Source organism: Filicampus tigris, chromosome 3 (genome assembly GCF_054856515.1).
Source record: "Filicampus tigris isolate MCC_2025a chromosome 3, RoL_Ftig_1.0, whole genome shotgun sequence".
NCBI classification, from domain to species: Eukaryota; Metazoa; Chordata; class Actinopteri; order Syngnathiformes; family Syngnathidae; genus Filicampus; species Filicampus tigris.
The window spans coordinates 26,891,956-26,915,214 of record NC_141219.1 but is presented as its reverse complement, the minus strand read 5'-3'; the positions used below and the strand labels follow the sequence as shown (position 1 = coordinate 26,915,214).

General features: G+C 40.8%; 1 protein-coding gene across 1 annotated transcript; it reads left to right on the top strand.

Annotated features, from left to right (window-relative positions):
• Positions 1–554: 554 nt before the first annotated feature.
• On the top strand, positions 555–8,492 carry LOC147150447 (high choriolytic enzyme 1-like). Its single transcript, XM_086025219.1, has 10 exons — positions 555–593; positions 749–816; positions 1,692–1,722; positions 1,835–1,888; positions 4,194–4,343; positions 5,640–5,769; positions 6,322–6,500; positions 6,747–6,828; positions 8,073–8,197; positions 8,317–8,492. Coding segments are annotated over exons 2-10 (807 nt in total). The 5' UTR covers positions 555–593; positions 749–762; the 3' UTR covers positions 8,319–8,492.
• Positions 8,493–23,259: the final 14,767 nt, after the last annotated feature.

The following is a 23,259-nucleotide window of genomic DNA, read 5'->3' as shown; positions in this document are numbered from 1 at the left end:
GCCTATCCCAGCTGTCTTCGGGCAGTAGGCGGGATAACGAATAATGGACGCTCAATTTTGAATAAAATAGCTCTGCTATTTTGTGATTAGGAGGAAAAAGAGCCTTCTCCAATTTCTCTTTGTATTCTGCGATGGAGGGTAGTCACGCTGGCAAGACATCACAACGGCACATTTCAATTCTCTGGCTTTTGATCCGACCTGAGACAAATTTGCGGCTGTTTTCCGTGTCTATGGTATGTAGTGTTTTGTGCTAATTTATTGATTTCACTTGTTGTATTATGGCTATTTTTGTTGATGTTTGTAAAGTGCTTTGTTACAGCTGTAGCTGTTGTGAAATGTGCTATAATAATAAAATTGTATTGTATTGTATTGATCTTGATGGAATGACAAGTGACGTATCATGAATCAAACAATCCAGCTCAGCCTCAAGTAACATTATACCTTTCAACAACCCTTGGAAACTCCCATGTATAAGGACTTCATTTGGCAACTGGAATGGAGAGAAGCTGGAATATGTAAAGAGACACACCCTAGGACAACTTATAAAATGTGTCTCAACATCAGGTACCACAAACATTCCTGGTAAGTAACAGGTAAGATCAAATTACTCCACTGTTGCATGCTTTTTTTCTTCTTCACACTCTTTCTCTCTAACTCTCTCTCTCACGCACACAAAAACACACGCACTCACACACCATTGTGATTTTAACTTTTTTTTGTTTTCTTTTCATTTTTTCTTTATTTTTAGATTACAGCAACACCATGACGGCAGTTATCATCACTGTTCTCATTCTGTCTGTTACGGCCGTTTCTCCGGTAAGCTCAAGTTGACACACCAACAAATTTTCTTCTGTTGAACTTTGAAAACAACAATATTTTTGAAAATGTTACCTCTCATTTTCATTTAATTGGATCAATGAGGGTAAAGACATCAATTTATTAATTTTATGAATATGATGACATGAATTGACCAAAGTGAGGATAAGTGGTTCAGATAATGGATAGATGGATGAACATATGAATTATTGGCAGTTGTTATCAGTGAAATGGTAATGATTGTTTTTGAGAAAAGAAATATTCTAAAGTATTATTTTTCAAAATTTTTATCCCAAAAAGTCATTTCTGTTATGAGATGAGGCTTCATGATTTGCTATATATTTTCTGAAGTTTCTAATTCCAGTTTTGATCTATAGCATTTCCTCCTATTGCTTAATATACATTTTCCCTGAAAACAAACCCAAGTGGATCTCAGAGTTCCTTTTTTGGTGCTTCTACAAATGGTCCGTCTTTCTCAGTTTACCATTAATGCCACTCTAGAGAGACTCATTATGTTGTTACAATACTCCAGAGGGATCTGTGAGCTAAGATAAGGCGGCCTTTTTGCATTCATTCATTCATTCATTCATTTTGAATGCCTAAGTTTCAATCATCAATAACATTTTGAAAATAGGACCTTAAGCATTTCTGTTTCAACTCGGGTGACATTTACACAGATAAAACTAAGGTGGCGTTAATAAAAATCTTGCTAAAGTACCAGTAGATTTTTTATTTTTTATTTGTCTTTACTATTATTGATCAAAATGAAAATGACCAATTTACATATGGTAGTTTGTGTGCATGGGTGTAAAATGGAGACTTAAAAATGTGATTTAAAAAAGTTTTTTTTTTTTTTAACTGTTTGTTTGTTTCAGGTCGCAATGAAGAAAAATGGCAGACAAAAAGGTGCCTAAAATCAATTGTATCTGTTCAATTAGGTTGTTAACCTCTGAGTGTGAACAATATGAAAAGGTTATAGTGCTTAATTTTTATTTTATTTGTTCTTGTTATTTTCCAGAAGCATCCGGCACTTTTTCAAGAATTGAAAAGACAAATGCAATTGTTAACTCAAGTAAGTGTTTTTATTTGACAATGAAATGTATAGTGTGTACTGAGCTTAGGACTGAGGTCTTATTTTGATTGGTATGCTTAATACTTGTGTAATACTGTGTTGTGTTGTGTTGTGTTGTGTTGTGTTATTTAATACTTTCACTATCTTCAATCATTTATCACTCAGTCATATTAACATCCCACAATTCATCCAAATGTGTTCACAAAGCTTTTGCTATGCAGGCAACAAAGAAATGAATTACATTTTGTCACTAACAAGCAAGTGGGAAATATCAAATCCATTTGCTGCATATGAATCTGAAAAAAAATTACATTCCAAAACAAAGGATTGGAGTTGGAGTTAAAACTTTTTTGTGGATCCTATAAGTGCATTTTTTGTTCTATTTTTTTGAATTGACATTACAGTTTTTCTCAGTTGTTTTGGTACTTTTCTTTTGAATCAAAATTGAATTTCTCAAAACGACTTTTCACATCATTATGTCACTTGTGCATATTCAAAAATGCAGTTTCTCATTTCTTGGAACAAGCTGCAAATGCTTTGGCACATCCATGCAAATGATTATGTACAATTTTCTGTTGTTTTCAACATTCTCAACTGCTTATGTCATGTTGATTAAAATGTATCACGCTGGATCTCCGATGAACTTTTGGCATTAGTTTCCTCATATAAATCTACATACAAAAGTTGTCATATGTCAAGCATATTTCTATGCATTTGCATTAGACTTTTTTCGCAGGCCAATATTGACTTTTGTCTAAGATCAACCAATGATCAACCAGTTTTCTGAAATAGTTCATAGCAAATGAAGATAATTGTTCTGATGTGGACGAGAATTTGATGCCCGAAGAAAGTAGGAAGACTGCCCTGTAATTCCTATAGTGTTGCTGTACAATTTTCCCTAAGGAGATTGTCCCCATGATCATATTTGATCCTCGTCCCTGCGAAATCATCACTTTTTGGGGGACCCCAAAAATGTCGCGTTTGTTCAGTGCATCATCAAAGACATTTTCAACACTTTAGATTGATCAATAATTTGTAAGGACAATACATACACTTGTGGACTGACCAATAGTACAGACTTGTGACAAAATATTACATTTACCAAATTTTGACAGATTTCAGCCCGACGCCAAGAAAAAGAGAAATGTGAATCCCAGTCTCTTGCAATCCATCTTCCACATACACAGAGGTTTCATTTTCAATTTAGAATACTGTTAATGTCATCAAAAGCGGCAGTTTACATCAGAACAGCCTCCAGAGTACAGTGTTATATATTGACAACATGACTGAACAAGTTGACTGTCTTATCTGTACACAATAACACACAGACTTGACGTTCTGATGGCACTGACATGTTTGATAACACAAATATTTACTTTTGAGAGATGCCCTAATGATGTTGAGAAAGAAAATAGCTTTCGCAGGGGAACCATGATGCTTTGCTATTTGTACCAATTGTTTTGAGAAATGCACTTACTGTTTTGCAAATTGAAATTCTGATCTCAAAGAATTATCGGGCACCTGCTTGAAAGAACATATATAGGCTGGTGGTTCTCCAAGTGATTCAAGGTGACCTCTGCAAAATATTTGTGGCTTGGAAGTACATACTGTACCTTGGGTCGAAGGTTTACAACATGTAAAACAAAATATTGCTTTTGAAACATATAATTAGGCACCATATCCTTGACAAAGTTGAGCAAGATTGATTGCCTTTCCACCAGGCTACACCAGGCTCCTTTCTTGTCACACGGAACATAATGTGAAAATGATTCCACTCATGTTGTGGTTTTCTTAGCAGGTATTAAAGTCTTAAATTGTCGCAGAAAGTAGCAACCAAATTGCTCAATTGGCCATCCTGACTGTGCTTTTGTAACGAATCTCCTCTCTGTCCGCAGCCCTGGCGTTAGTGGAAGCAGTGCGCTTCATAGGATGATGGATAGATATTGAGATTAGTTCAATTGAATCTTACTAGGTTCCTGAAAATACTTAGGTTGAAATATTAAAATAACAAATAATTAGAGGTGCACATGGTAGTTATGTTTACAAAGTAATTGGCTTTACAACTGTGAGCGTGTCGTTAAAAAAAAAATAAATGTAAACCCTGTAAGGGCTCTTTGGGTCCAAAATGTTCAAGAACCCCTGGTATAGCCTACACACCCATGTAAGGCTTAGTTGTTTTTATTTTATTCCTCTGTAGAGAACTGGATTTTGCCAACCCGTTGTGGAAATATTGACCTAGTAACTGATTGAAAGAAACTATGTTTAAATCACATTGTCTGAATATTCCTTGTCTGTTATTCTACAGCCTCCCACCTGATACATGGGGACATTATGGGTGACATGAGAAATGAAGACGGTATTTTGAGGAATGCTGTCCCTTGCACCAGCCTGGGCTGTAAATGGCCTAAAACTGGAAACGAAGTCAGAATTCCTTATGAAATCTCCACTGAATTCAGTAAGTCATCATAACTCGACTGTTACTCAGCTGTTATTGTTGTGATTCTCGGCCCCACCACAGGTCACCAAAGCAAGTCACTTGCATTATTTGTTTGGCGCGATTTTAACGTCGGATGCTCTTCCTGACACAAACCTGCCATTTTCATCGGGGCTTCAAACCAGCAGTGGCTTGTTATGGGGCACTGTGATTTGCTGACTTCGGTGTTAAGTATAAAAGTGATAAAGCAGGTTTCATCTCCTGGGGGCCAAGTACAGATGGACAGATTTAAAAACAATACAATACTGTGTAGTGCTCTGCGACTGGCTGGCGACCAGTTCGGGGTGTAGTCTGCCTTTTGCCCATTGTCAGCTGGGATAGGCTCCAGCACCTTCCCGCGACCCTGTACAGGATGAGCGGTTTGGAAGATGACACATGACACATGGCAAAAAGGGTGCTCTCTTTATTTTGTTTTAAATGAAAACAAATTTTGTTCTTAAAGATCACAGTTAAAAAAAAAACACACTCCCAATTTAGTGGCAAAACTGGGTGCCATTTTTATGTTGAGCAGGGTGGGCGTTTTCTGCTCAATGTACTAATTCACAAACAAAACAATTACCCGGTAACAAAATGTAACAAACAGCTCAGCTGTTTTCTGAAGCTGAGCCACGATTGGTCGTTATCTGAGCCCGAGCATCTGTGATGTCATTTTCAGTCGACAGAAGTGACAAAAAATAAAAAATAATCCTCATTATACTGTTGGAATATTGTTATAATATTAGATTTTCCATTGTGGATTTAAAAATAGTCAAAGGATCTTCTTTTGTTCGCTATAAGATTTGCATTTATTTCACTGAAATTTGAATTTACATGACAGACAAAGTGTGCCGTCCTTCAAGGGTTCAAGTCACAGGTGTAAAATTCAAGGCCCCGGGGGCCAGATCCAGCCCACGACATCATTTTTTGGCCCACGAAGGCAAATCATGTGTTGACTTTGAAATTGTCTTCGCTGTTAACACAATATATGAGATAATGCAAGCATTTGTTACCAAGCCCTTCTTTAAAACACATTGCAAACATTGTTGAGCAAACCATTTCCTGGCTTCTGGTTTCAGAACTAGTTATCCATCAATTTTCTGTGTATATGTGATGATATGAAGTGATCAGACATTTATATGGGGTGATAGTTGGAATGGTCCTCCAAGGGACACCAAAACGATGATGTGGCACGCGATAAAAATGAGTTTGACACCGCTGTGCTAAGTTTTACTTTGAACAGTAAAATTTAGCAGTGTAATGTTGTCTGTTTCTCTGCAGACAGAGGTCAGAAGAGAACTATAAAACAAACCCTGAGAGGGTTCCAAAAAGGAGACCTCAGTACCTGCATTCGCTTTGTCAGGAAGACTGCAAGTGATACGAGCTATATATCCTTCATATCTGGGAATGGGTAAGAAATATATAAGCATTTAAGCACTATGACCTTGACTTAACCTGTTAATGAAACTCACATTTGTTGTCTATACTGTAAGTGCCACTTCCAGAGTTGCCTTTGTTTTTACGATCGACTATTCATAATGTGCATGAGTCTTTGAGTTGGTATATTTTTGCCCTGAGTATCCACAATAATCTTCAAGGGGCCACCATGCATTGTTTTTCCACTGTGAAATCACTTATTGTTTTTGTGACATAACCCACTCTGCTCTAAAATACTTTTTGGTCAAACACAATTTGTGCTGTTGTCAAATTCAGTTGCTTAACAAGGTTGGAAATATTGCGATTGAGTTGTTCCTTTCTATGGTTTGCTAATTTGAGTTTAGAATTAAGACTAAAGCTCCAACTATGCCAAATGCCATAAAACAATTCAACTTTGTGTCTTAACTTCAAGTGGGGCTACAATTCATATGTATTTTGTACATTCCCCATTTTGCTGAAAGTCAGGAATTCAGATCAGTCATTGAGCTCATGACACATGAATTGTTTTTGTGTGTTTGTGTGCCAGGTGCTGGTCCTACCTTGGTCGACAAGGAAATGGACAGCAAATCTCCTTGCAGAAAAACGGATGTGTTTTCAAAGACATTGTGCAACACGAGATTCTCCATGCACTTGGATTCCACCACGAGCACGTCCGCTCTGACAGAGACAACCACGTCATCATTAATTTTGAGAACATTCGATCAGGTCAGCTTGCCAACAGACCTTTTGCAGGACTGGCATCGGATGTCATTGAGAACACATTGTTTAAGACTTGGTTCATATATTTTTCCTGGAATTGGCTAGCAGCCAGTTCAGGGTGCATGGCACTTCCCATCCACTACTAAGCTGGATAACGGATACTTTATATACTTCTTATCAGAATGGCGCCTGTCTAAATATCCCCTCTTACTGAAAGACTTGAAGTTAAACATGCTCTCTCCTTATATGCAGGACTGGAGAGAAACTTTGAAATTGTGGAAACAAACAACTTGAACACACCCTATGATTTTAATTCTGTGATGCATTACGGCAAGTGAGTACATCTGTCCAGCCATAGAAAAATATGATCCGTTTCTATACTACTCATAAAAGGTTGGGGATAATAGGTTTCACACAGGACAATAACCTTAAATGTTGTACTTGAACTGAATCTGACCATCTCATTGAATGCTCATGTCCATCTGCTCAATTATTTAATGCTTCACGCACAACTTGCTGTTCTCCAAAAAGGAAATAAACACAAGCGTTAACAACACATGTTTGATACATATACAGAACTGATCGAAATATTTAAGTGGGAAATCAACCCAAACATAATTTTTTCAAGACTATGTTCCCAGCAGGCCCACTAGTTGAAACAGGGCCTTCTGATTAATATTGTGTTTGTGGACTATGAATTAAGCGTAAAAATTCACCCCTTTTTAGCCATCTCACGGGGCAGCCATTTTGTCACTTCTGTCGACTGAAAATGACATCACAACTACTAAGGGCTCAGGTAATGACCAATCATGACTCAGCTTCAGAAAACAGGTTAGCCGTGATTGGTCGTTGCCTGAGCCCTGAGTAGTTGTGATGTCATTTTCAGTCGACTGAAGTGACAAAATGGCCGCCCCCAGAGATGGACAAAAACGAGTGGATTAACTCTTATTCAACAAACGCAATATTTATCAAAATGATGTGTTTCAACTAATGGGCTTGCATAGAATATTTTCTTGAAAAAATATGTTTGGGTTGACGTCCCTCTAAGACCAGTTGAAAAATTGCTAACATTTGCATTTTGCACATTTGGATGTCAATGAGGTTTTAAGTAGCGCTACAATATGCAAAAGCAAGAAGAGGGAGTGAGACAAAAAAAAATTAGAACTTGTAATTAAAAAAAGAAAGATAAAGGTTACGGTAAGATATATGGTCTGGTTTGATCAGTTGATAAACAGCCTATTTCAGTTTGATTGTTGTTTTCAATCAATTACTTTTTTCAAAGTGCTTTTTGTCACACTCCCCCTTTCTTGCTTTTGCATATTGTACGTGTACTTTAAACCTCATTAAGTTCCAAATGTGTAAAAGGTAAATGATACCTTTTTTTTTCAGCTGGTCTTAAGATTTTGATCAGGTCTGTATTATGTGTATATTCAAAAACATGAATGAGCCAATGCGATTTTCAAGTTAAATTTATATCAGTTCAGTATTACTTTATATTAGTTCAGAAAATATAAACTGATCACAAAAACATGTGTTAATATATTACTATTGTTATTATGGTTTTTTTTGTTTTTGTAGATATGACTTCTCCAAAAATGGCCAACCAACCATTGTTTCCAAAGATCCTGCTGTCACTGAATTTGGCACTGCGACAGAGATGAGTGTCAATGACTATGCCCGTGTCAACAGACTTTATGAGTGCTGTGAGTATGTCTGATACTTTATGAACCAATATTTGCTGTAAAACACACAAAATATATTGATGTCTACCTTACTGGCAAATGGAGCCTGTTCATTGCAATTTTCTTTTTCCACCAATCAGAAACTTCATGACAAACTGCGCGTGTCCAGGTCTCATCGAGGTGTCCATGTGTCACACGACAACAAATTGAAGGACTGAGTATATCATTTTAAATGCAATGACAGCAATTTATAAGATGCAGTCATTCAAATATACCGGTGCTTGAATGCAAAAATAAATACATTTTAAAGACGTAATTGTGTGACTTTAATTCCGTGGGTTTCTTTCTGTCCCGGTTGGTTTGTTGTTGGTTGCCTCCTGTTCCTGGCAGTAATCACGTGCCCAAGTCATGTCCTAATGTTTGTTTGTTACTTTGAATCTTGTTTTTTGTGACTTTTGTTAATTTAATATTTTTTATACATCCATGTGCCGTTTGAAGCACTCTTTTCTTGCCCCTGCTTCCCTGCACTTGGGTACTCAACGACGCAAAACCTTGACACTTTTTGTGATAGGCCATAGACTTACAAGACAGCTGGGCTATGATTCACTGATGAGGTTAGATTGATTGATTGATTTACTTTTGAAAAGTAAAAGTCAAGGCCAAAGGCTCACTCACTGCTTGCCATCATTTCATCATCATTGGCTCCTTTGCAATGGAGGGAAGCGAGAACATACCAGGGACAAAGGGTCTTTAAACAGAACAATATACTCTGAAAGCATTAATGAAATATCAGTCTCACTTTTCTTCAGGTTTCTAATCAGGAAAATTAGCATTGAGAAATTCAAGTGGTCTCACTTTTTCAGGTTTGAGGCGGTTTCTCCTTTCAGAGAATAGTACTAGTTTTAGAGAAAACGCTCTCTGAAGGCACTTAAGCTGTAACAATGCACAGCCTTTACCATGAGCTTGCTAAGTCTCGTATATAGGCAAGGTAGTTTTATTTATATAGCACATTTATTTCATACACAAGGCAACTCAATGTGCTTCACACAAGCAAAGACAACACCTACAAGCATTTACAAATACAACAGCTAACAACATTTCAAAAGCAAAGCAGAGAAAACAAAAGCAGCCAACAAAACTACTAGAATGTACATTGACAACATTTAAGCACATTAGCATAAAACTTTAACATGAATGTTAAAGTCACCAGTTATGGCCAGGTAGTCTTAGTCAGTACAGATTGCTGACAGCATTTCTTCAAATTGCTCCATAAACTTTTTGTCTTGGAGGTCTATGAATGATTACAACAAAAATATTTGGATCACTTATCACTAAAAAACTGAGATATTCAAATGAATTAAAATCACCCAATACAATTTATTTACACTGAAGTGATGATTTAAAAATGGCAGCAACTCCGCCACCTTTTTGCCACATTTGTTCAGGAAACAAAAATTCGTTGGTGTTGCCTCATTCATAATAGTGTTTTGGAAACCTTGTGTCAGCAATATTTCGCTGAGGAGAATTAAGTCAAGATCATAAGATATAATGATGTCATTAATCAATAATGCTTAACTAGTGGTCTAATATTAAATAGAGCTAATCTTGCAGTGATAATGGGAGACATTGGCTTGCTCAGAGGTTGACAAAATAGGCTAACTGGGTTAGTAGCTCTAGATTTATTTCTTCTCAGTTATTTAGCTGACTTTCTGTCACTAGTAATCACAGCTATAGCACAAGCTTCGCTAGTTTCATTGGGTCCTGACTTATTCTGGGGACGAGCATTGTTTGTAGTGATATGCAGTCTGGACCCAGAGCATATCAGACCGGACTGGAGTTAAGTTTCATCATGAGCAAGGAGGGAGATTGGCAGGTAGGTGGCGGTTTGGTGAGTCTTGGTGGAGTCAGACATTTAATAGATAGCTGTTTGGTGAGTCTTGGGGTTGGTATGGGTGAATGGTGATCAGGAGTAAGAGGTGTGAACATGGGGAATGGAAGTGGTGTCAGTTGAATTCCAATATCGACAAGCTTGTTCATCTTGTCGGTGAAATCTGGGAGGGAGTCTTTCATAGACAACGGGTTTTGTGTCGTCAGGGCTGAGTCGTTGTTCGGGGGCGACGTACTGTCCAGGGGTGAGTCCAGTTGTGGTGTTTGGCAGTATGAAGATGGCTCCAAAGTTTGGGTTGAATCCAGCGGTGGATATGGCCCAGACATTTGGACTGATGAGGAAAATGAATCTGTTCTGGAGGGAGACGTGTGGGGGATTGGGTTTCAACATGTGCTTGATGGTCCTACAGAGTCGAAGCAGACTCTCGTCTTATCTGTTGTTGCGGATAAACATGGCCTTTGTTTTGAGAACGTGGCGCCCCGTGACGCACACTTTGGACGATGATGGCAGTCAGTAATTTGATCCCCTGCTTATTAAGATAAATCCCATCGCGTTGAAAAAGATGGTAACTTTCCCCCAAAAAATGGAAAATTGTCAATGAAATTCACAGAATGAGGAGCACAGATGCTTCTCAGCCATCTTGACAAGGACATTATCCGGCTGAAACGCTCATCCACTTGTCGGACTGTAGGCAAGGGTCCGCTTAAAAATACCTCTGCATTCAGAGATTGCATTTTTTGTAGAAGGTCAACAAAGTCTTGCTTCAGTATCTCTGATTGGTTTTTCAACGTAATATTTGCCAGTTTTCCGGCACCTCCTCCTCTGGGCTTCTGCCCAGTTTTCCTTTTACTCATGCGCTCCTCTTCGTGCCGTCCCTCCGTGACTTGTTGTGTTCTAAGTTACACCATGGCCTTAAAGCAAGCATGCGCAGTGAGCAGTGCACTCAGATTACCCCAAAAAATGTAATTTTCTCCAGAGCTCAAAGACCCACTTGCCACACAGTGATGCTAATATGCTCAGATGACACTCCTTCCAGAAGTGACGAGAGGGAGAGTCTGCCTGGAAAAACTCGATTCCCTGTGTTCACTTGGAAGAGCCATTCAAAAGACTCAATTTGTTCATGAACGTCACAATTCTACTAAATACTTTTTTGATACAGTAACAATGCTAACACGACAGCAGCCAACTTCCAATAGCTCCCCCATTCAGCTCATGATTTCATTTAAATTTTCACTCAGAAGATTCGGCTCATTAGGGATGAGATTAAGGACACTGTTTCTAAAAGCCAGTCAAATCCTGCGCTTACTGATGTAATAGGGACAGTAAGGCTGATAATTGTCTAACAATCTTACAACCTGAAAGCCTTACACAACTGGTTAATGAAGCAAAACAGACCCGCTTCCTGGCAAATTTGTTCCAAAATTGTTTATGATTTTAGGACCCTACCTGGACTTAGAAAGTTTCTGTAATTATAGGACAGTGTGGGTACCAGATGTGCAAATGCAGCATGGGATTCTAGTTAAGGTAAGACAATTTTAGGATAAATATTAAAACTTGGGTGGCACGGTGGTTGACTGGTTAGCATGTCCGCCTCTCAGTTCAGAGGTCGTGGCTTTCGATTCCGGCTCCGGCCTTCCTATGTGGAATTTGCATGTCCCCATGGCTGTGTGGGTTTTCTCCCACATTCCAAAAACATGCATGGTAGGTTAATTGAACACTCTAAATTGCCCCCCCCCAGGTGTGATTGTGAGCGTGTATCTTTGTTCGTCTCTGTGTACCCTGCGATTGGCTGGCAACTAGTTCAGGGTGAACCCTGCCTACTGCTCAAAGACAGCTGGGATAGTCTCCAGCACCCCCACCACCCTCGTAAGGATAAAGTGGTATAGATAATGGATGGATGGATATTAAAAATGTAATCACTGGGCGGTATTTGAAACGAAGGAATGACCATTTAATGCATAAAGAAGCCAGGGCACTGCCAACAACAAAGATGAAGCAGCAGCAACAAGATAAATGCGTCTCCTTTTAGCACCATCCAGAGATGACATATTTATGATGACATAAATCACTGCAACTCATGAACCGTTTAAGATAGCAATGTAATTCCGACGGCTTCTGAAAGTAAAGAAGCGGAGCTTTAAATTGATACCATTGATACCCTTCTTTCTTTGGGGAATGTACACCAAGACCAATTCCCCTGCTTTGCAGTGCCGTCCCTTGGCCTGGACATCATAGTATCTCTTCTGCTTTATGAAAGCACCCTTCAGCTGGGATCTGGCAAACTCATGGGCGGATTCTAAGCAGTTCTGGAATTTCCTGGCATGTTCAGGACCCGGAGGGTCTGTCGGAGTGTCTGGTGGTTTGCCCACCATCATTTCAGCTGGTGTCCGTATCTCTCTACCAAGCATGAGGAGAGCGGAAGAGCAGGAGGTGGAGTCTTGAACCGTGGACCGGCAAGCCATCAACATGAGTGGAATGTGGCTGTCAGAGTCTTTTTGGTGCCAGGCTGTTACAATCGCCAGCTGTTGCGACAGTGTGCGGTTAAATCTCTCGCTTTGAGGATGGTGATGTGGTGTGGGTCTTGTGCGAGCCCCGCTTCTCACACATAGCTGTGAACAAGCGAGATTCAAAATTCCTGCCATGGTCTGTATGGATCACTCCAGCTGTCCCAAACCTGCTGAACATTCCCCCCAGCAGTGCATCTGCTATGGGTTCCACTTCCTGGTCCAACAAGCAGCAAGCCTCATGCCACTTAGTAAAATAGTCCGTGGCGGTGAGGATGCAGCGGTTCCCGCTCTCCATGAAACGGAAATGGCCCAAGCACACCTATCCCCACCCTCTCCATGGGGCCGCCCACTGGACATTGCTGGAGTTCAGCGATTGATCTATCCGGGGGACCTTTGCGGTGCAGCTATCGCAGCGATAACAGTGGTTCTCCACATCCCGCCTATGCTGACCCCAGTAAAATCCCTGTCAAAGTCGACGGAGTGTGTATATGACCCCGAAGTGACCTGATCCTGGGCCTCCATGCACAGGAGTTTCGGCACCACCACTTGCCACCATGCCTCCCCAGTGGCTGGTTCCTCCCATCCACCTTGTAGCACTCCATCTTGCAGCCGCAGGATGTCAAACATCGACCAGAGCCCCGTTGTGGCCCGAGAGCACATACCGACTTCCTTCCATGAAGGTCTGCATTGTACGGTCATCCAAACACGCACCAGACCGATGTCGTTATCCTCCTCCTACTTATTTCCCCACATGGCCGCATCCACAGTTGCCATTTCACAATCGGTAGCCGGCCTTCCTGCTGCACATTTCACGTCTGGTTGCTTCTGCTGATCCTCTCTTGTCTCCCTCTTCTCACAATAGTGGCAGCCATTGGTAATGCAGGGTATGTGTTGAGTGCCGGGTCTGTGAACCACAGTGAAGTCATAAAACTGCAGTTCTTCAATCCAATGTGCCAGCTGAACCTCCAGCTCCTTGAAGATCACAAGCCATTGCAAGATCGGTCCTGACAGTAAAATGGAGGCCCCCGAGGTAGTATTCGAAGTGTCGGATGGCACTGACCACAGCGAGAAACTCCCGCCTGGTGACTCAATAGCAGCGTTCAGCATGATTGAATATCCTGCTGTGATATGCCACCACCCTAACCCCTCCAGGTGTCACCTGTAACAGTACCTCCCCCGACCCAGCACTGCTGGCATCAGTGTCGAGAACAAAGGGCAGGGAGAAGCCAGGTGGAGCTAGAATTGTGGCTTCAGTGAGTGCTCGCTGTAATGAGGTGAATGCTGACTGGAACTCCTCAGTCCATACAAAGTCCACCCCCTTCTGCAGCAGTCGGATCAAGGGTGCACCAATGTACGAAAACCCTTTCACAAAACGCTGGTAATATGAGGACAGTCCGATAAAGCTCTTCAGTTCCCGTACCGAGCTGGGAGATGGTCAGTCTTTGACAGCTTGAACTTAATTATCCAATGTGCTGAAGCCGCCTCGCCCCAGTCGATGACTCAGGAATGAAACCTCACGTCACTTCAGCGGGTGCAATTTCAATCCCGCTGCCTCCACCCTTTCCAGCACTTTCTTGAGGGAACTGAAAACTGCCCCAAACAATGTGCCATGCACAAGGATGTCGTCCAAGTACACCACACAGTCTTGATGTGGAAGGCCAGTGAGCACCTTGTCCAATAGCCTTTTGAACGTGGCGGGGGCATTACAAAGGCCAAATGGAAGGACTTTAAACTGCCACAGGCCCCCATTGGTGATGAATGCCGTCTTCGTCTTGGCATTTGGGGCAAGAGGGACATGCCAGTATCCGCTGCGGGGGTCCAGCGAGGAGAATCATGACGACCCCGCTACCATGTCCAGGGCCTCACCAATTCGCGGGAGCGGGCAGGGAACCTTTTTAGTCACCTTGTTGAGGGGTTGGAAATCCACCATGAGTCAGCCTGCGTCTTTTTGGGCACCATTACAACAGGGGAAGCCCAAGAGCTGGTGGAAGGCTTGATAAGACCTGCCCTTCGCATCGCCAGCAGAGCCCTGTCTGCTGCTGCCTGCTTGGCCAGGGGAAGACGCCAGGGTCTTGTCCTAATAGCGGGTGCCCCTCCCGTATCGATATGGTGTTCTATGAGGTCTGTCCGACCCACATCTCCCTCTGTCAGTGAAAAACAGTCCTAAAACTCGATCAGGAGCCGCTACAAAAGACCCTGTTCATTAGAAGTTAGTCCATCACGGTTCTTCATCCAAACCTCCCTCACCGTCGAAATCCTCTCTCCACTGTCAATCCATGTGGTGGCTAGGGGGAATTGTATTGTATTGTATTGTAAACCCTCACGTTCGACACACGGTAAAAGTTAGTCCATCACGGTTCTTCATCCAAACCTCCCTCACCGTCGAAATCCTCTCTCCACTGTCAATCCATGTGGTGGCTAGGGGGAATTGTATTGTATTGTATTGTAAACCCTCACGTTCGACACACGGTAATATGAAATACTTAAATTGTCAACCCTCGCTCTTTTATTTGCTCACTGTTTATGCGCATTTCTCACTTCCCGTTGGTGCTCTGAGCACTGATTTGCTAGCTAACAGCCAATCAGAGTGACCAAATGTCACGACTGGCGATGCCAATCCAACATGCGTAAACGCCCACCAGACGCTTCCTGATGGGTTATGACACTACGACTGTGGTCACTACACCAATCAGACAGCGCATTCAGACGCTATAACGCTTCACGACCTCTGACATCAGTTTGGTCTATCTAGGCCTTAACCCTGCGCCGACGGCCACTTAACCATCTGGACCATGTGACCACCTGGAAAGGTAAGTGATCCTCTTTTGGTGTCAAATATACAGCCCAGTGTCTTTAAGATATCAAGTCCCAGTATACGGTCTTTAAGATCTGCAACCCACATCGGACAGCAAACCCTATCTTTGTTTTTGAAACTGCTGCTTTGTGATTTCTTTAAAGAGAAAGTCAACCCAAACATATTTCTTTTCAAGAATATGTTCTATGCAAGCCCACTAGTTGAAACAAGACATTCTGATAAATATTGTGTTTGTGGAATAAGAGTTAATCCACCCATTTTCAGCCATCTCTGGAGGCGGCCATTTTGTCACTTCTGTCGACTGAAAATTGCATCACAACTGCTTATGGCTCAGGTAACAACCAATCATGGCTGACCTGTCTTCTGAAGCTGAGCCTTGATTGGTTGTTACCTGAGCCCATTATGAATTATGAAACCTCTGCCGTTAAGATCTCTCCCACGGTGTCATATACGGACGCTTTTTTGGGGGGACTGATGAAATGTAAGGACAAAAGCAAGGAGGACGGACTGGCAAAACAGGGAAAAGTGTCTATGTCCCTGGCATCGGTTTCACGAACATTTCAGTTCATGAACAGAGTCTCGGAATGAATTAAGCCTGTCAACCGAGGTTCACCTGTACAAGACTCAAGTATTGCAAATATCTATTTCATTTTTGTTTAGTTTTTTTACTCAGCAGTCTCGCAAAAACTTTTTTTGTCGTGAAGAGTGACAGAAGGGAAGAAAAGCAATTCAGACAGCATAATGTCGCTGTCCTGTGAAAAACATGATGTCCATTTTTTTCATTATTCTTATTTTTACGTGAATGGTGCTTCCTCGAAACAGACATCCCATTAACGTGAAAATTAAAAAAAAATCCAAAATTGCACATATGTGTCTTTCACAGGACAGCAACGATATGTAACACAAATCTATTTTTAAGTCATGTGGAAGAATTAACTTCATGTGCCTCAGGCTGCCAGGCTCATTTCCCTTTCGTGATTAGCGTATTTAAAATTTAAGTCACAGCTCAGCACGTGCAAAGCTTCCACATTGTTTCAATGTGACTTTCGTTAAGAGGTCATAATCTTGTTAGCACCGGATGATGAAGTTTCCATTGCATAGTTTAGTTCGCTACCCATAACACCTGTTTATCCTCTTTTTTAATTAAGTGTACAGTTGCCTGTTAACACACCCACACCTCAAAAATAGGTGGAGTCTTTATCACTGAGAGTACAAATAACATTTTGCTGATGGTGTGCTTGAGGGAGGTAGTCATCACTGAATCAAATACATCCAGGTGGCACAAATCTGTCTGTACTTACTTGAGGACTTGTTTCAACCACAAAGCCACCATTAGAGAGTGACTGGATTTATTTCCATCAAAACTCAATTCCTCCATCTCAACACAACCCTCCCTTTCTCCTTGAACTTCATTTCCATCCTATTTCACACCATCCCCTCAGCCCTCTCTCTGTCTGTCTTGGTTTCTGTTGCCTCCTGTCCCATCACATTTTTCCCCCCCTGCTGTGTAATAATCTCTCACTTTTTTTTTCCCCTTTCAGGTTGGATCCTGATATTTCCCCAAGGAAATTTCCTTGTCAGCCTGTCTTGTGCGTTTTTTCCATGGAGGAAACACTGGGGGTGGACAGATAATAATTGTATGAAAGTATAGATGATGAAAAGGTTTCACTCCCTCCCAATTGGTGAAAGAAACTGCAAAAATTCAATCCATCTGTCATCTGTCGGGTGAGCTGGAGCCTGTCCCAGCTAATTTTGGCCAGGGGTATGTCCTGGACCGGTTGCTAGTCACTTGCAACCATGACAGACAATGTTCAAATCAGAATGTTGATTACAAAATGGATAGAAACTGTTAAAGCTCTCAAATAAATGTGATTCATAAAGTATAATTAGTTGAATTTCTGAATCATTTTAGGAAAATATTGTGTTGTGATTTTCTTGAAATCAAGCTTCACTATAATATTCACAATGTACAGTAATATGTATGTACAGTAAAATGACAACATACCATTAAAACCATTAAAAAGTATTACTCTAATAATGCAAGGACACTAAAGAGATTTTTTTGGGTGGGGGAGTGTGTGTTCTTTTTCAAGGTTTTCGAAATGGTTCAAATCGGGCACGACGTACTGTACTACTTGCTGTCATGTATAAATATGCGAGTATGTGTAATAGTGCATATAAAAATATTTTTTTCAACCCAAAACTGTTTTACATTTTGTATTAATGTACATGTTCTTTGTACAAAAATGTATGATTGTTTGTGAATATGTTTTCCCATATTTGTTTGGAAGACTTCAAACTGAAACTGAGGGCTTAGCAATATGACCTGAAATTCATTTCATGGTATTAATTGAATCTTTTGGTCAAAAAAGTTATGGTGTGTGTAAAAATCCTAATGGGGGTTAGAAAATATCATATTCATTCTTCTCTCTGCTTCTTTTCATGCAAATTTTGCATGTTAATGTAAACATGTCTGGTTTTTCTTTTATTTAATGAAATCTATAACAAATAAAAAAGTTAAACACTGTCCCTTAGCAAAGCTAAATTTATTAAAAAATATAATTTCGAGACCTATTATTGTGTCAGTCTCAAAACTCAGCACTCTGTGATGCTAAATAGTGTAAATATGTCATGTCATGTCATTTTCCAAACCGCTTATCCTATACAGGGTCGCGGGGAGTTGCTGGAGCCTATCCCAGCCGTCAACGGGCGAAGGCAGACTACACCCCGGACTGGTCGCCAGCCAGTCGCAGGGCACACATAGACACTGTCACTGAGCGGGAATCGATCCCACGCTGCCCGCACACAACTCGGGCGTGTGTACCACTACACTATCAGCGGACAGTGTAAATATGCTGATATTATAAATATCTGATTATACTTTTGACATTGAGCTCTGTCTTGCCTGACGTCAACCATTAGCGTGTTCTGTAGCCGTCGTCTTATTTTATGTCTAGATGCATATTTATTGTAATACAAACTTTCTGTTCATCGCTGTGCTGGCCCCTATCCTAATGTGGTTCTAGCCAGACTTTTGTGAAAAGTCTCAGCACTTCTTTTGGGCGTTTCCCGACTCTGCAATCACCATGTTTAGCGACTCCTCATTCTCCTCCTCTGTGAAAGTATTACTTGTTAGTGGGTTAATTAATGTCACAACAGAACATCAAGCCTTGCTGCTGTCTCTAATCAGCAGTAGATAGTATTTAGGTTTGGCACCAAATGAAGGTGACATAGTATTGTTTTTGCTTGCTGTTTGTCTGCTTGCCAACACGGGCATGTTTCCTGTTGCAACCACAGTTGTCATACCAGCAGAACTTGAGGTTTGTGTTGTTAAGTTCTACTGTCATTTTTGTGTTTCGATTTTATCCCTCATCGGTGTACCAAAAGTCATTAAGGTTTTCGTTTCACTTAAAGGGGATCTCAACGCAAACATTTTTTTTTCAAGAATATCGCTTTAAGTACTTGTGTTATTTTCTGTTTTGTTTTTGTAAATAGCTCTTTGGTCTGCTCCGCTATTACCTTCCTTCCTCTGTGGTTCTGTCCACCACCTTTTGTTAGTGACTAATACCACCCACATTGCAAGGGCATTTGGGCCAGATCTGGGATGATACGATAGATAGGTGGCATTCCGTCGGCACTGACATACGGCATGTGAACCGAACACGGCCCAGGACTGGAAAAGGAGGCACTGTTTTGACTCTGGCAAACAAGATGTGGGCCAGTTGTTGAGTGAAGTATCTGGTTCAGAAATCAATTTAGAACTCTGGGCCAAATATGTATAGTCATTCTTCTCCCACCCAGTTTCAGATTTGTGATGTCTTATTTTACATCACAAACATACCATTACGACGTGCCACGTTTGGTTATGTTAAAGGTCGACTGACGTCATCAGAAGAGGCCCAGATAGCAAAATAAATAGTAAAACCCACCTGCACTTGGTCCACGTTAGTGGTCCACATCTGGTATCCACAATGTGGGCCACATAAGGCCCATATCTCAGCCAAGTCGTATATAACCATAGCTGGCCCCACTATATGACCTAGATAAATGTTCAAGTATTTATTAAAAAAAAAAAAAAAAAAAAGTATTTGTTTATTTATTTAAAATGCTTTATTCAAAAACACAGAATGACACATCAAAATAACAGCTAGGAGGAAACAAACAAACAGGAAAATAAATGTATTCTACAAAAATATTATAATGCTCTCATAAATACAAAGTCTTGTGTGCTTTCCTATTTGTGGAGTCGTTTAAATATATTTTTGGACTTTATTTTCAACCATGAAAAAACTGTAGTCTTCTGTGGCTCCGGTTGAGGTGGTGGTGCAGTCACCTGACTTCGGCGTGGCTTCACTTCAATAGACCACAAATATGAGTGTGAATGATTGTGTTTTTGCCTAAAACAACAACAACAACAACAACAACAAAAGCTGGACCAATACAGAAAACATTATATAAACAAATTAAAGAAGTGTGTGGTGATCATTTTTAGTCTTAAAAATGTGCTGAGGATAGAGGGGATTAAAGTTTTGGTTCTGGTTGTCATGGTCTGTTTTGTACTGTGTCATACGTAATGTCATACTCTGCTCTGTGTTCCAACTGATTAGCTGTGGGGGCGTGTCCTTTGGCGCCGCACCTGTGCAGCATTAACAATCAAGGAATTTAAAAGGACTGCTCGTTGTGAGAGTATTCAGCTTGCTTGCTTCCATCAAACTTGTGCCTGTTTTGCCTTGTGGAGGTGAGTGCGGGGGTTTGTTTGATGAATAAAATGCCACAACATGCGAATCCACTGTGTATTTTTATGCACCTTGTACTAGCAGCACCAACACTGTAACAATGTTAACATGGTCACTATGGTAGAGTGACCAGATCCAAACTGAGCAGATGTGGGACAGGGAGTATGCTTGTTGGGGACAATGTGGGACGCAGCTGAGGCTCGCGACGGACACCAAAAATGCATATGGCACAGCTTGTCAACTGTTCAGTAACATATAATATAATAAACTGTAACGAAAAAAACAATTATAGATCTACAAATCAAAACGCAGAACACAGAATTGCAGTTGAAATTATCTGCAGTTACAAAACTACAAGACAAACTGCTAGTAAAAAGGTAAATCTCTGAGACATTAATATCAATAGGGGCTCACAATAAAGGCTGAAATTAGTCAGCCTCATCCTATCTTGAGGCAGAAGCACTTTAACAATAGTCACACTCACACAATAGAACCATGTCAAATCTCAAGTCAACATGTAGAGCATGAAGTGCAGTAACAATTTATTACAAAGACAATCCAAACAAAGACAGGCCACTACAACTACTGCAATTCAAATTATTTTCAAATTAAACAGCCGCAGCATAAAATGAAAATAAAACAAGTCAGTCATCAAACAGTCATCAAAAATAGTCAGGAGACAACAATACTGTAACTACAATCAATTCAGTTGTAAACAAGCGTGTCCACCATAGCAGCACTATATGCACTTCCAGAAGCAAGGAAAGCACTGATGAAACACTTTAGGTTATGTCCATCACAACTCAAGTCTTTCAGTTTTCTCCAGAACAGCAACGGCAGCCACAGAGTTCACAGAAAGCTTTATCTGACTCGTCTTTCACTGGCTTCACCGACGGACAATGAGTTCCCAGACCTTGTTGTAACTGCATTTCATTTTCTTTGCAGTCTTACTTTCCTTAGAGTCATCCATCTTCATTAATTCATCACAAATATCTGGAACGCGTTGCTAAAATGCTGGTTTTTGTTTGTTTTTGGTAGACGTATCTTTAAAAACAACTATTGCCTGCCTGTGCGCCCGGCTGTTTGATTGACCGCATACCCCTGCCTCTCACAGTCCCGCACACAGTCACACTCGGCCGAACCCCCCCCCCCCACACACACACACACACACACACACAGCCCGAGACCTGGCCCCATTATAGCCTCCACTGTGCGTTGTCTGCTCTCAGCACACAGGCGTTTGATAAAAAAAACAAGATTTTAGACGCACGTTTGAAAATTGGTGCCTGCCAATCAGACATGCGGGTACAGCGAGTCAATTTGCGGGACGCATTAAAAATCATTAAGATGCGGGACAGTCTCGCTCAAATCGGGACATATGGTCACCCTACACTATGGTAATGCATGCAACAGACACCATACAACAAATATAAAGTGCATGAATGAGACCACCAGCAAAAACTGGAGTAGTTTGTACTCACACCAATAAAGATGAAGTAACATTTTGAACTATGTTAGCAGGGTCCTCCTGAAATGTGCCAAAACAAGGCACCATCCCACAAATATAAAGCCCATGAATAACTCCCTATAATGCTAAATCAAAAGCTACTTGCCACATATTGTGCAGAGAAATCCATATTTCAATTGGACTCCTGCATTGTCTGTGAAATACTCTTTTCTTTTTTTACTCTTGGCCATAGGCTGTGTTGTTTCATCACTGGGCCTTTTCCCCATTCCAAAGAAACTTTCCAAATGCATCTATTTTTTTTTTTTTTACTATTTGCTAGCTTGTGGGTTAAATATTAACGTATGTGACTGAGATTTGACAAGCATCAGCGAGTCCGTGATAGACAGTTGTAACCGAGAGAATCCATTTACTATTCTTCAGCTTTGGATGATACATACACCAAAAGTATTGTACGTTTTTTATTAATTGAATTGAGCGATCCGGTCCAAAGTGGCCCCTGGCCTGACACTGGGGGCCACTGCCTTATAGAATGAGGGTAGCTATTTGGCTACTTAATTGATTGAAAGGATTTATCAATCAGGTCAGGGGGTGTTGGAATCTAATGCAAACATTCCATGTATAAAAATGTCATTACATCTATTTCCTACTACTAAAGCATACATGTAACATAACCTCAGGCGGCCGAGTGGTCATTTGTGACGAGACGGTGTTTCACTTGTGTCATATGTACAGTACAGTTTGTCAACTCCTGAATCCACTACAAGCCAATAAGCCGTCCAAGTTATTTGTATGCATGAGTGTTTGCTGTTGGTACTCTGTGTTAGCTGTTGTGGATACATTATGAGGAATATTTTAGCATAATAGAGATTTCTTATGTGCATCGCTCTATTTTCTCATCCATCTTTTCCTCCGTCTGTCGTTCTTGGAAGAAAAAGACATGAAGAAATTATGCAACAAGATGTTTTGCGGGCTGAGCTCCTTTTTCATACATGAAATACTTTCTGAATAATAACAGTGCTGCAGAAATGTGAAAATTCCTCCTTCTGCTGCACTGTATTTTTCTACATCCTCTGCAATTAAAAATATTGAAAAAGGGATGGCCTGTGTGGGTGTGGAGGAGAAAATGCATATTCAGCTGATGCTATTCTTGCTAATTAACGGAAGGAAGAGAAGACACTTTTGCTGACATTTCTTCACCTAGATTAATAAAAACACACATGCTCTCTTTCTCAGGTCAGCTAAACACTGCAGCAGTACTCTCCCTGCTTGGCGCATGCGAAATAGATACAAGTTTGCTTTCCGGAGAGGATAAATGGTTTAGTGTTGAAGCAGGAGTTGCATAAAAGTGAAGGTGGTGCGCGGAGAAAAGGTGGAGGATGGAGGGTGGAGCGTATTACACACTCAAAAGGTCTCAAAAACCTCATTTTCACTGAGGGGATTTTATAGTCACTGTGATAAAGGATATGTATAATTTTCAAACGATTTCACGGTCCCTGATGAAACTGAGCCAAAATATCTGTAAATAGAGAGCAGCGCCAGTGTGGTGGTTTCGCACTTCATTATCTTGCACTGTCAGAGCAGACGCATGTTGGACTTGGTTGGCCTCATTGTGGAGCTTTGCTGCCCACTCTCATATCTATTTCTGTGCGTTGGCCGAAACACAAACAGC

Excerpts from the sequence above, each read along its gene's own strand:
- LOC147150447 (XM_086025219.1), top strand. The coding sequence starts at position 763 with ATGACGGCAGTTATCATCACTGTTCTCATTCTGTCTGTTACGGCCGTT. Across the intron at positions 5,770-6,321 it reads TCCTTCATATCTGGGAATGG|GTGCTGGTCCTACCTTGGTC; the intron begins GTAAGAAATATA and ends TTTGTGTGCCAG. Across the intron at positions 6,501-6,746 it reads TTTTGAGAACATTCGATCAG|GACTGGAGAGAAACTTTGAA; the intron begins GTCAGCTTGCCA and ends CCTTATATGCAG.